The sequence below is a fragment of the Branchiostoma lanceolatum genome, chromosome 1, assembly GCF_035083965.1.
Source record: "Branchiostoma lanceolatum isolate klBraLanc5 chromosome 1, klBraLanc5.hap2, whole genome shotgun sequence".
Classification (NCBI taxonomy): domain Eukaryota; kingdom Metazoa; phylum Chordata; class Leptocardii; order Amphioxiformes; family Branchiostomatidae; genus Branchiostoma; species Branchiostoma lanceolatum.
The window spans coordinates 19,608,897-19,622,378 of NC_089722.1; the positions used below are offsets into that span (position 1 = coordinate 19,608,897).

A 13,482-nucleotide genomic window follows, 5' to 3' on the forward strand; every position below is an offset into this window, starting at 1 on the left:
AAGGGTCATCCAACTGTAGTAGCCAATGGGATGAATTGTTGTAAGGACATTACGAAGCATTGAAATCATAACATAGAACTTAGCCCTTTAAAATATCATACATACCATATAACGTTAAAGATATATCAAACATTAAAAAGGAATATAAACAGTGTAAGACTAGATACCAAACTTAGCAAAATATTGAAATCATCATCATGTAAGGGAGCTTAATATACTATGTAACGTTAGATGTATATCTTAACCATTAATAGGCAAATATACAGTGTATAGCTGACTATATATCCATAGCAACAAAGTTAAACAGTTAAGGTCCATCTCTGATTCAAAGCTCTTGGGCAGAATAACTTCAGAGCTCCAAATACTGGGTGCAAATGCACTTGAAGACAAGTTAACAAGGCTAGAGATCCTTTTGTACACATAAACCAGTGCTAAAAGTTGGAATAGGCACAGTGGATTATTGACCTGAAGTGCTTGGTTTAGGGTTAAGTACACAGAGACAAGCACAATTACTTTACTTAGCTGCATGGTTAGTATGTCTTAACTTCTTAAGACACTTTCAAAGCATACCATACTCTAAGGCCCATTCACACTTGTGTGTATATTCAGGTCCGTATGACTTGCATATTAGCATTTTCTGGTTTGGGTGTAGTTTGCAGCCGAAAAATTCATTTTTTCAATTCAATAACCAGGCTGCACATATGCAATGGTGGTTTACACAAAGTAGAAAACAACTTCTTCCCCACAAACTTTACCTAAACCCCAAAAAATTTTAATACACAGCTTACACGGATTTGACTATACACACAAGTGTGAATGGGCCTTAAAGTATGGTATGCTATAAAACTGTCATAAATTACCATGCAGCTACGTAAAGTAATAATTATTGCATTTGTCTCTGTGTACTTATCACTGTCATTTCTACATTGTCACCAATGACATGTGAGCCTTTAAGCCTACTATATGTTTCTTACTTTAAGTGTTTTTATGATATATCATTTGATACTGGCTTTCATACAATCATGTTGTTGCGGCTGAACTTAATGCCATATACTCTACATCTTTGTATACTATGTAGTGTCTCCGAAACTCACCTAATTCTATGCATGTGATTCCTAAAGACCAAACGTCTACTTTTCCATCATACTGTCCCTCGTCCATGGCTAGAATTACTTCAGGTGCCATCCTGTAAAACAACAAGACAATGTCATGTACAGCTTGTTAAGGTATCATAAGGTATACTGAACAATACTGAAGGGGATGTCCCTGTAGCTCAACTGGTAGCAGCCTCACAGTTGAGCTCCTGGTTCTGATTATTTGGTGACTGGGACACCCCGGTTCAATCCTATGAAAGGGCAAGTCGGTTGGGGCTGCACCTGTCTTTCGGAAGGGACGTAAAATGGAGGTCCCATGTTTGAGGAAGTGCCCCAAGCAAGTTAAAGGGGAAGGGCTGGCAACCCCTCCCTGTAAAAATGTACCCTGCTACAGAAACAGCAAGGAAACTTGCTGAACTATGTGCCACAAGGCAAGTGTCATCCTTCTTAGTTCCAGGGCAGTGTTTTACAGATGGGATGTGTGAAGGAATCATAAATGATAAACATTTTTTTCACGGTGATGATAAGTTCATGGTACAGAGGTAACCGTGAAAACAGTGAATATAAAGTTATAGCCTGTGAAAGAAACAAGAATTACAGTATCCCGCCTCCCTTACCAGTATGGCGTCCCAACAAAGGAGTTAGCAGGAGAGACTATGGAGGCTGAGCCGAAGTCGGCCAGCTTGACCGTGCCGTCCTCAGTCAGTAGGATGTTCCCTGCCTTCACGTCCCTGTGGATCTTGTTGTTGTTGTGGAGGTACGTCAGGCCCTGCATACCGTCGTGACAGATCGCTGCTATCTCCACTTCCTGCAAGGGTTTCTTGTGCACTGGGAGAGAAAACAATGTTGGGTAAGCCAAGGAGACAATAAGCTGGTTCACAGTTTAAAATGCACATGATGGTGCAGCGAGATGTATTGTGGGTTATATGTCAAAGGTGAAGGCCCCTAACTTCTAAACAGTTCTTTTCTAGACCTTGTTTAATACAGGTCCAGGCATGTATTTATCTATGTCTTAGGGGCCATCACCTTTGACATATTTTCCACAATCTTGCTGTGCATGCACAGTTAAAACCATGCACTGTTTAATTGCATAGAGCAGTGTTGTAAGATTCTGTCTTGACAAAACTTATCTGTGACTCCGACAAGTTTGGTCAACTGCAATCAAACAACTACAGTTGATACTTTTTTCTCTTACATCAAAACAACTAAAAGTAAAATCTTACTTGCCAAAAGATCATCATGAATGCCTTAACATTTAGGCAATGTAATTTTTTCTCTCTCAGAATCCCATTCTACATCCGTAAGCAGACTGAACGCTGTTAGGTAGCTTACCTTCTATGATGTCTGATGCTGACCCAAGGCAATATTCCATCACCAACTGCAAAACAATTGGACATGTAAACAATCAAGGTTTTAGCTAGCATAGTTTGAGGGTAGGGACCTCTTAGTTTTACACTGTGATTTGAGCCCCCTATACTGTAATTTAGACCCTACACTGTCTTTAAACAAGGAAATGGAGGTTTCTTTCTGGAAAGAACCCTGTGACCATTCATAAAATAATTCTTTTAAATGATACTTTGGAATTAGGCTGTAACAGAGGGAAAACTTTAATACGCTAAATTTGTCCCTCAAAATGGAAGAAATAACTTGTCTTGGAGTTGTGGATTTTGAAATTTTCCGGGGGAGGATGCCAGAGTCAGCCATAATGTAGTCATATCTTCAGCACTTCACGCGAGCCTTGCGCCATGCAAAGTTTGCCTTCTGTACCTGACTACATCTACATGTATTCTGCTGTGAAAAAATTCTGGTGAGAACCCTAAACAAAGAAAGCTAGGATAGAATACAACATAACTAAAGGGCTATTACCATTACTGTACCAGTTTTCTTGTGACGATACCAAACATTGTTTTCATACTGCATCAGCCAATTCAACAGTCCAAGATTGCACAAGCAATATACAAAACAGAGAGGACTCTTACCCATGCTGTGTGTTCCCTCAAGTAGCAGCCTTTGTACTCGATGGTGTTCGTATGTCTGAGTTCTCGCAAGAACTTCACTTCTTTTATGATGTCCTGCCATTTCTGCAGAAAGACAACAAGAAATCATAGAGTTTTTGTGAATTCCTCGTTTCAATCATTATTGTGAATTTTTCACTGATTCTGTTAATTAATATTTCTGCCTTCCTGTAGGACTTTGGAGCCTGACCAAGCCAGTGGCACCAACTTTGAACCTGGGCCAAACTAGCCTTTGTAGTCCAGTGTTTAGCGATCTTGCCTCTGGAACTAGAAGCCCCGGGTTCGATCCCGGCTGTGTCGCTCACCCGACATGCACGCTACCGGAAAGGGTTGCAGACCTTAGGACGGGATGTTAAGCCGTGGTCTACTGTTCATTGTGCTGGTCAAAAAGAGCTGGGGGAATTTCCCCAGGTACAATGAACATGTAAATACTGTACATATATATAGCGTCTGTCTTCTCTGTCATGACCAGTGGAAGAATAGCTATCTGTTCATTGAGTCCATTTGAGCTTAACTGGTTCGAGATCACTTTACTTTCCTTTCCTTTCATTCCAATCCTGCAAGTCTCCAGTTACACCATTTTTCACCACACATCCTACCACTCTGAAATATTTATAAAAAACATACACACCAGGACAAACAAACACAAAGACTGAAAACAGTACCACCGTTTTCACATAAGACTGAATGACATTCAGATTTTTTCCGTCACATATCTCATGTTATTTTGCAGAGTCTTTTGTCAAGAAAGTGTTTTAGTTTACATTTTGTACATGACTCTTACATGTCCATTCCGAGTCACCGCAAGGGTTGCTATTGTCATAATTTACAACTGTTTTTAATTCTTTGTAATTCTTTGTCTAGGAGATTTCATACTTTGGAAATATTGTGAATGTCATTTCAACTTTATAATCATTTGCCCGGTTGGGTAAAACTAATAACTACCTTGTACTAATAGCAGTAGTACTAGTAGGTCAAGTGCATAGCATAGCCAAATATTTCAACTATTTCAACTACTGTGCCAAAAGAAAGAAATGTAAACAGAACAGCTGTCCCAGAGCAAAGAACGGTAAACAAAGAAGCACATAACGATAAACACTGAGCTTTGGTCAAGTTGGATGCCTTCTGTTTACCACTAAACAAAACACCACAAATTTACAAAAGGTGGTTGACTGGCTGGTCTTTCTTCTAAATACAAACTACCCCTACCCTACCCCAGACAGACACTACAGTAGTTTGACAAGCTTATAATTTGAACTTCTGCACACTGGTTTTGACAGGTTGGACAACCTAGCACATACCATTGTGAGTTATGGATCTAATTTAGATCATTATTGCCACATTTCAACCCGATAATCCGCTGTAAATGACAAGACCGCATCACTTTGGCCTCCGGGCAAATTCTGGCTGCGTGCCTTTTTCAGACTCCCGTACAGCTAAGATATGATTAGATATGGAGCCTGGGTTTCGGGTTACAACTAGTTACTGTAAATCATCAATCTTTTGCGGTGGTTTCATTTTCGTGGTCTCGAAGGTGATCGCTCCAGCGCAAATGTTTGACGAAATAACCGTGTCTCCTTTGAATGACTGCTGTACTACAGAACTGTTTCAACGGCAAATTTAGAACAATCAGCTGCGAAAACCTTTTTTTCAACCTAGGCCACAGCAAGTAATTTTTATGGATGACATCAGCGCGCTCATTAATTTTCGCCTGATTTCGAAATAAAAAACAAGAAATTTCATTGCCCTCCGACGGTGGTCAACGTGCCAAAAATGGGCAAATATGTCGTAAACGTTGACAGTCTAAGGTGTTTCATTGCATATGAATACCCTGTGTAGTTCCTGCCCATGATGGTATGATAACAAGCTGTTTTCTGAATTTGTTCTAGCAAGGACATTATATAAATAATGGGGGGGGGGGGGTCTAGTTAATTGAGCTGTATACACAAGGTGTTTCATCGCATATGAATTCCCAGTGTAGTTGCTTCAGATGATGGTACAACAAGCTCTTTTCTGCATTTGTTGTAGTTAGTCTATTGAGATGTATACACAGCTACAAGGACATGTTTACATTAAATCAAGGTTTTATATTATTATATATGAAACCTCATTGGTTGAATACAGGAATAAAAGACCTGTTGGTCATGATATCATATTTCGTCGCCTCAATTCTTGTTTAATAAGACTTATGATCTCAAAATTTGAAAATATAGGAATCTTGTTTTTTTTGGCCCGCCTTGTTTTTTTTTCGCCCTATCTCATTAATTTTGGAGTCTGCAGAGGATGTCATCCATAAAATTTACTTGCTGTGGCCCTACTGGAAAATAAAACTGCCACGAAAGAAACTGAATTTACGATATAACTTAGGCAACACAAAATTACAAAGGATGATATCTATGAGTACACTGTTTTGAACCTGGTTCCCAAAATATACTAACAAATCTTCCTCCTTTCAACTGATGACCAATGATTTTGTTATGAACTACATGAGTCATTCATAGAATTTCCACAACAAAGAGACTATTGTTGGGGTGATCACAAAACTGCTGGTTTTATATTTTCCACTTCGAAATGAGTAGAATTCTTCATTCCGTTGATGAAGGTTAGACATCCAGGTAGTAAGATATGCCAAACATAGTTACTCAAGCAACAAAATTTTATCCAGTTGCTTGAGTAACAATTCTTCATTTTGTTTACAAATGTACCACAACTGCAGTTTGGTACAATTCTGCAAGGGGATCAGGTGTAGGTTTGTCCAAGAATGAACAGTATTCATCCCTAACACACAGCACTTTAAGGGAGGAAAACATTCTGCGTTTTCTGGTAAATGCCGCCACACAATTAGCCTATTCAATTTTTTCAATGCTATACTCTCAACAATGACATCACTGCACTACATGATGGACAGATGACAAAGATTAAGCTCTCAGTTGAGCCAGCAGCTTCAATTTAAGATCAGGGTTCTCCCCAGACAACGGAACAACGGCGCGCCGCCGGTATACTGCTAGCTCTGCGCCGGTATACTCATTTTCAAATCTAGGGTGTTTCTTCCCTATTTTCCTGGATAATTTGGCAAAAATTCATGAAAATACGCAGAATTCTGGGCCGAGCGGCGTCACTTTTTCCGTCGACATTGTCTGTAAAAACTTGTGAATGGATCGGATACTCGAAAAACAATGGACCATTTCGCTACAACGCCGATGACAAAAGAATCTCATTATTGGTTTAGCATCCGACTCCCCTAAATCCTATTTCCATGCAAACAATGCTAATTGTCTGTATTTACTTCATGAATCACAGCCAACGGGGTCAGAAAGAAATGAGAAATTTATTTGGAGCTAGTAGTAGTAGTACTAGTACACGTTTGAGAAAATCACCTTACCGCCAGTGCGTGCCTCAAAATTCAGTCAAGATCGGCAAGCAGCAGGAAAATGCCTGGTTCATTGTAGCACTACTACATTTGAAAACATCGTGTGGGGTTTTGTTTCACATTCGGTGTGTGTTTTTAGTCCCAAAAGCAATGAAAAATGCAGAACTTTGTTCAGTTTGTTGGGAGCACATGGTCTCCTAGCTGACGAAAATTCTGCCCTTTTTTTCAACCAAATCGGAAATCCAGTCGAAAAATGGCTGCTTCATTTTAGCAACATTAACCATGAAAATACCAAACATGGTGTTATTTCGCTTTTGGTGTTGGTTGTTAAGTCCCAAACCCGACGAAAATGCAGAAATTTCAGAAAAACTATGAGGTTCTACCGACCAGCGGCCATTTTCTTTTGTTTATAATGAAGCTAGACAGAAAATAGCCTCACATTTCACCGCAGATTACGGGCTTTAAAATTTGATATCATGGGCACGGAAAAAATATTAATCTTTTAGAAAACTGCATAATAGAAGGCTTTAATATTTATTTGAAAGTTTAAAGGATCATTTTCTTTATTTTCTTTGGTTCAGATGGGTTTTTCAAAGTCAAATACAATTTGTATCTAGTTTGAATCTGCGGCTACAAATGCAAATCCACTTAAATTCTACAGGAGGAATGGAACATTCCATTCTCAGACTAAAGGGGCCATTGCAAAGACTTGTAGCTGGAGATTTTACACTTACACTGTTACAGCAAACTTTTGTGTATGTTGGGATTTTGATGTGTGAAATTCTTCAGGAAAATTCATTACATTCTACAGACTGTATATCAGAAAATGCACAAGTTTCTGTTGTCTTCTTTTTTAAATAGTTTTTGATGTGTTATTCATATCAATTTGAAGAAAAATTATTAATATTAATATCAAAATGAGAAGGTTTTGCCCAATGTTCTCCACATCTTTTTCCCATTGTGATTTGCCTCAAGTTCCAAGTAGAAAATACATGACTAGGAGTTGTGTATACTATTCTTCTTGTTGAACTTGATGGCACCGTTGGCCCCCGGTAAGGGGTCATAGCGGGGAACCTATGCCCAATTTTTCCCAAAAATTCAGAATTTTTGTGTCAGTTTGTATCATAGATTGAGGGTTAGCTTGCTTTTTTCTGTTTATGTGACAGGGATGAATCGAAGATTAAGCAAAAGCCAGCAAGATGATGTCAGAAACATATGTAATAAAGTATATGTGTTTTCAAAATAGTGTTGGCTTGAACTTTGAAGATTTTTCCTGCCTCTTTTGCTTGTGATTGTTGGGAAGAAGTAAACCTGAAGTTGCAGGAAATGGCCTCCATTTGAACTTGAAACAGCACAAATGCTAAAGCTTCCTCCTCCGGAGGGGGGGGGGAAACCCCCCTCCGGGCCACCCCCCCAGCGACGCGCCAAGGCGCGTCGCCTCGGGTGCTTCGCACCCTCCTCCGGTATACTCTAAATTTCTGGGGATGAGGGTGCCTTGAGTTCATCAGATAGCACTAATTACTAACCTCGCCCGGGATATGCCCGGGATTTGATGAAATGTTTGTTGCAAGGTCATCTGGTTCAAAATATCAGGGGAGTTTCCATATTTTTAGGCAATATGGGTTGATGCTGTCTTCATTAGGAGTCAGTAGAAAGAAAAATAGCACGAAAAGAGAGGTGAAGTTCTCCTAGGTAGCAGAACTGAAGTACTGTACATCCTTACTAGTGGAGCCAAAGTAATGATGAGGAGAATGAGACACCTTGGCAAGATAGTCTTGAAGTTATTGTTGTTGACTTAGAATCTAAAGGTTCTGGGTTCGAATCCCCAATGTTGAGCCCTTGTGAAAGGTCCTTAACACCTATATCCTCACTTGACTCGGGTGAAAATGAGTACCTAGCTTCAGATAGGGATGTCCTTTCGGATGCCACGTAAAGTTGGATGCCCCTTGTTTGAGGAGAGCCACCTACCAAATATTATAAGGATCCATTCATAGTTTCTCGAATTATGCCGTCCACAAACACACACATAGACAGACAAACAAACGAACGAATAGCACCGAAAACACAACGGTAATAGATAAAAACACAAACCTCCTCTTGCTGCTTGCCACTGTAGGACATCTTCTTGATGGCCACCACCTCACATGACCGAGTGTTTCTGGCCTGAAGACACACAGATATACAACATCACTAACATGATCACACTGTACAACTCAGTACACTGGGCTTAAAATACTTCTGTATGGTCCATGCAATATGTTAATCATGATGCTAAAGTTGAATATCTTTATCCTGCACAAAGTTACACAAATTGCAACCATGCAAAATCTGTAGATGCATTAATGACAGGCCAGCATTGCAAGCGCGGGTACGGTAAAAGCATTAAAGTTTGCATTGTTCTCATTTCGCGCTAAGGTGAAAATGGAGCGTTCGTGTTGGTTTTAAGTTTGCGTTTGAAACAATAGTTGTGCTAGGGATCCCACTTTTTCTGTAATGGTTGGGTTTTGTGAAGTTAAGAGGAGGGTAGTTTCCTTTTTGTCTGTAAGCGTGGAGAAATTAGGATGTAATTTGGTGGGCTCTTTAAACAGTTCTTGCAAACATATAATCAAATCAACATGGCCCTATAGTTAGGGTAGACACTTACATAGTAGACAGCACCAAAGCTTCCATGTCCGATCTCCCGAAGGTCGGTGAAGATGCTTTCAGGGTCGTCCTGAGCAAAGAGGGCAGCCACCTCTGGGTCCGCATGCTTACTGTGACGCTTCATCAGCGGTTTGGATGATGGCATGCTCCCGTTACGCACACCGTGGGATGGGGGCCTCACCCCAGGGTGGCGGGGTACGTTTTGTCCCGCCACTTACGTACCGTTACCATGTAGCTACCTCGGAACAATGGGTATAGTCCACATTCTGGAAGAAGAGGGGGAAAAAATGACACAATTTCATTGTTTGAACTCAATACTGTACTTGCAATGACATGAATACAGTAGATAGTTTTATAACTCTATAGCTAGTTGCATTTCAATGCCAATATCGGGAACTTCTTGATTCATAACACCATATAAAGCAGAAGAAAAAGAATCATTAATGAGTAAAAACATTGTTAGGAGTCAGGACACTCAACATTTGCAATGACAAGTGTTTGCATGGTAAGGGGTTCAAACCCTGGCAAGTCATACAAAAGACTTGAAAATGGTACAGACTGCGTTCTCTGCTTATTAACTAGGGTAGAGTATGGGGGAGTGGAAGACACACCGCTACCAGTTGAATTTTGAGCCCCTACTGTAGTAGCCCTGTGTGGCCAAAGGGCTATAGAAATAGAGCTGGGCACCGCACCTATACAGCAAAATGTGTGGTAGGGATTTTAACATTCTAACATACAGTAGATAGTTATAAAGCCTCTAGTTCCACATCAATACCAATATCTGTACACTTTTTGATTTATATCGTAAAGAAGAACATTTGCATATTGAAAAGTAAGGCTCTGAAAGGGCACAAATTCAATCATACTAGTACTGTTGATAATGATGAAAGGTGATTCAAGTCAATACAGCACTTTGGCACTCAAGCAGTTACCAGACAAAGTTAATCCGTCCTCTCACGACATCCGTGATACCAAGAATGAGCTTTCTCCAGTAAAACTGGACAACTTTCCTGATTAGACTGACCACTATTGACCCGACCTGGCAGCATCCAAATGTAACAATGACTATAATTCATCACTGGCCAGGACAGCATCCAAATGTAACACTGACAATAATACATCACTAACCATTACCAAGACACTGGACAGCATCCAAATGTAACAGTACTACTACTGACTGTAATAAATCAACAGGACAGCATCCAAATGTAACACTGACTGAAATATATCACCAACCAGGACACTGGACAACATCCAAATGTAAGACTGACTGAAATATATCACCAGGACAGCATCCAAATGTAACACTCCCGGTAAATATAATATCACAAAACAGAGCTACATTAATAAATACAGGTAAAAACTTACCATCACACATTGAAACCATGGTAACTGCAGATACTAGACAACAAAAAACTTCACTTCTCTATTTCTAGATCTAAAACATTAAACCAAATGAAGGAGAAAGCTTCCAGCGAAAGCAAGCAATACATACCTATGCACCAATAGTTTCATTTTGCATTCGCCATAAAATTACTTCTTGTTACGCCATGTAAACATGTTTTTCTACGTAAACCAAGGTCCCGCTGTTATGAACACATCTGCTCAATAGATGCATACATCTCAAGACAATATGCTTCAAAGATATGATTATGAATCTACGTGCCTTACCCTTCCTGACCCTTGCATACTAACAGGGACAATCTACAATGAGATGGCAAAACCAATAATCACTGGTGGGAATGTTAGCTTGACCTTGGATGACCTTGGGGAGCTATGGACCGGGATTGGCTGGTTGGGGTAACCATATGCAAACATACTGTAAATGCAGAAATGCTTATGGGGTTTCATTTTGCGGTAAGGAGAAAATGGAGTGTTTGCGGTGGTTTTGACTTCGCGTTTGAAACAAAAGTAGCACTACAGTCACACAATGAAACAGCTTTTCGTGGTGGTTTAAATTCGCGGTAAGAGTTCACTGCGAAAACTGTGAACATAAAACCACCACGAACATTTCTGCATTTATAGTACTCAATGGAGTGTGGGGGAGGGCAAACATATCTATCATGCTACACACAATGCAAAAGTTACTCAAGAAACTGGATAGATTTTGAAAACGGTCAGACGTTTCAGATAGCATCCACTGTCCAAGAGTCACTGTCAAAAATCCATCTGGTTGCTTGAGTAACTTAATTGTGTATCTAACCTTCATCGACATATCTACATACTATATGTACTACCTTCCATTTGGACAAAAATATATTATATATTTTCTTCTGAGAACCTACTCAAATTTGATGTATGGGGTTACCTAAAAGTTTAGCATTTGGAGTAGAAGACCAAAATATCCTTCTTGGAGATTTTTCATAGGGAGTGGGGGCAAAGACAGACAAGTAGGTAAAACTCACAAAAGTATGTATTTTCCATTATCCAGAGACCATGGACGCCTACATACATGTATCTACATATATACCTACCAAATGTCCAACTTAAAAGGGCAAACAAGGAACAGGATGTCAGATGACCTCGGTTCACCTATAATCTACAGTAAACAAAGTAGTTGACAATAGCCTTGCTTGTGTAAACATCAACGATGAAGAAAGTAAAGCTAATAGCATAACCAAGTATTTCTGTTTATATTTCAAGTAGTGTCTACAAGACCTTTCCTATACGTTTTATCTTTATGACTACCAAACACAACCAAAAAATTTGCAAAGAATCATTGTCACTACTAAAGTAAGGAACTTATTTCTGTCTTTAGGAATGCCATGTTTTAGATGAAATTGTCTAAATAATACAGGAACTATTTTAAGCAGTACTTGTATCAATAACCATCTTGCCCGACTATTTATACCAGAATCATTACAAAGTCATGGTTTATCATGGCTTCGTCCCCAGTCTGAGGTTCGACCGCTATATCAAGGCATGTTCAGACTTGCTATACCTAGCTGAAATACAATCTTACTCCATTCCATACATAACCATTCCTTGCTCTGTGCACATAAGAACCACAGAATCTTCCAGGACACAGCACAATTACTACAATATGAAAAAAATAAAACAACTTATCGCATTATAACTTATGCATATACAAACCAGACAAATCTTTTGGCTTAAATACCACCACAGAGGAGCAAAAATCAGCACAAAAGTTCCCTTCCAACCAACCTGGATGCGATACGATGAGTGAATCACCTTCCTCTAAGGTACAAAGGAGCTGGTGCAAGCCTCCCCCCTGGCAATACCTGACCACATTCTGGAGTTATATATGGGCAGGGTAGCCTATCCCTCTTCCTGTCAAGTCAGCAGACACCTGTCTGAGTACAACAATTCCTGCCAGTGGTCTGGGACACTTCCACCCAGGAAGTCAATCACCCAAATGCTATCCACTCAATTGTGGATTCCAAATGGCCAGGTAGTCAGCCATCCATCTGAGAAGGGAATTCTGCAGCCGTAAAAACCACAACTGGAAATTCCGAGAGAAAAACAGACGGAATGTCACAATCTTCAGGCAGCGCTGTGACGGAGAAACCTCGGTACCAGCTCCGTGACAGAAAAAGGGTGTGGCAGCTGCTGGCTAACCTTTGACCTCAACATTGTGCAGGAGGAAGTAAATGAAGTTTATTGGGAAATGGCCGTGAGTTTTGAATTCCTACTGGTTTTCAAGAACCTACCTTCAAAATAACAATAATTTCTTTATGAATAAATCGAAGTTCATGTGACATTAAAAAAAAAATTGACCTTTTCCCTAAAATTTGCTCTATTAAATCTATATCAGCTACAGTACAATATGTATATTTATACCATTTATTTATCCTCCGAGAAAGGTATGCTATGTCATTCATCATTGGCAAGATGTAACAGTATATGCAATACCCAATACATAATTGTATATACATCCATACATATGTATGTAAATATACAATTTCTATAGCCTGAAACCAGACATCAAAAACTGAAAAAGTAATTAGCGGTCAACGTTCTAGGGGACAAACATTTTAATATCAATATGCTAGTACTGAAACTGTCAAGGGCAGTTAAACGAAAGCTTCCATCGGTGGACTGAACCAAAGTCACTTAACAGGAGGGGTGACAGGGGCCCCAGGACAAGGCCATAAGTTAGGATTAGATACTTCATGCCTTTATGACTTCCTGAATCAATAGTTGGTGAAAGCGAGGAGACACGACAATCAGCCATCTGTCTAAGTGACTCTGACAGGGGACCCATTTTGGTGAAATGTCAAATCATTCATCTTTGGTAATCAAGACGGGGAGCTGTCCATTACACCTCCCGTCATGACCTTTTAACCCCTGCATCCCTGACAGGTAACTTACATGCAACTTGTTCCATTTTTGCTGAATG

General features: G+C 39.8%; 1 protein-coding gene across 5 annotated transcripts in view; it reads right to left on the reverse strand.

Moving 5' to 3' along the window:
- Positions 1-13,482, reverse strand: part of LOC136439859 (serine/threonine-protein kinase TAO1-like) — a 35,176-nt gene that overhangs the window by 13,627 nt on the left and 8,067 nt on the right. For all 5 annotated transcript variants that reach the window (XM_066435525.1, XM_066435516.1, XM_066435497.1 and 2 more), the window contains exons 2-7: positions 9,124-9,388; positions 8,571-8,642; positions 3,074-3,175; positions 2,427-2,472; positions 1,712-1,922; positions 1,095-1,186 (exon numbers count right to left, since the gene is read on the reverse strand). In XM_066435525.1, the coding sequence (XP_066291622.1) occupies positions 1,095-1,186; positions 1,712-1,922; positions 2,427-2,472; positions 3,074-3,175; positions 8,571-8,642; positions 9,124-9,267 (667 nt within the window). In that variant the 5' untranslated portion in view covers positions 9,268-9,388. The remainder of the gene's footprint in view (positions 1-1,094; positions 1,187-1,711; positions 1,923-2,426; positions 2,473-3,073; positions 3,176-8,570; positions 8,643-9,123; positions 9,389-13,482) is intronic.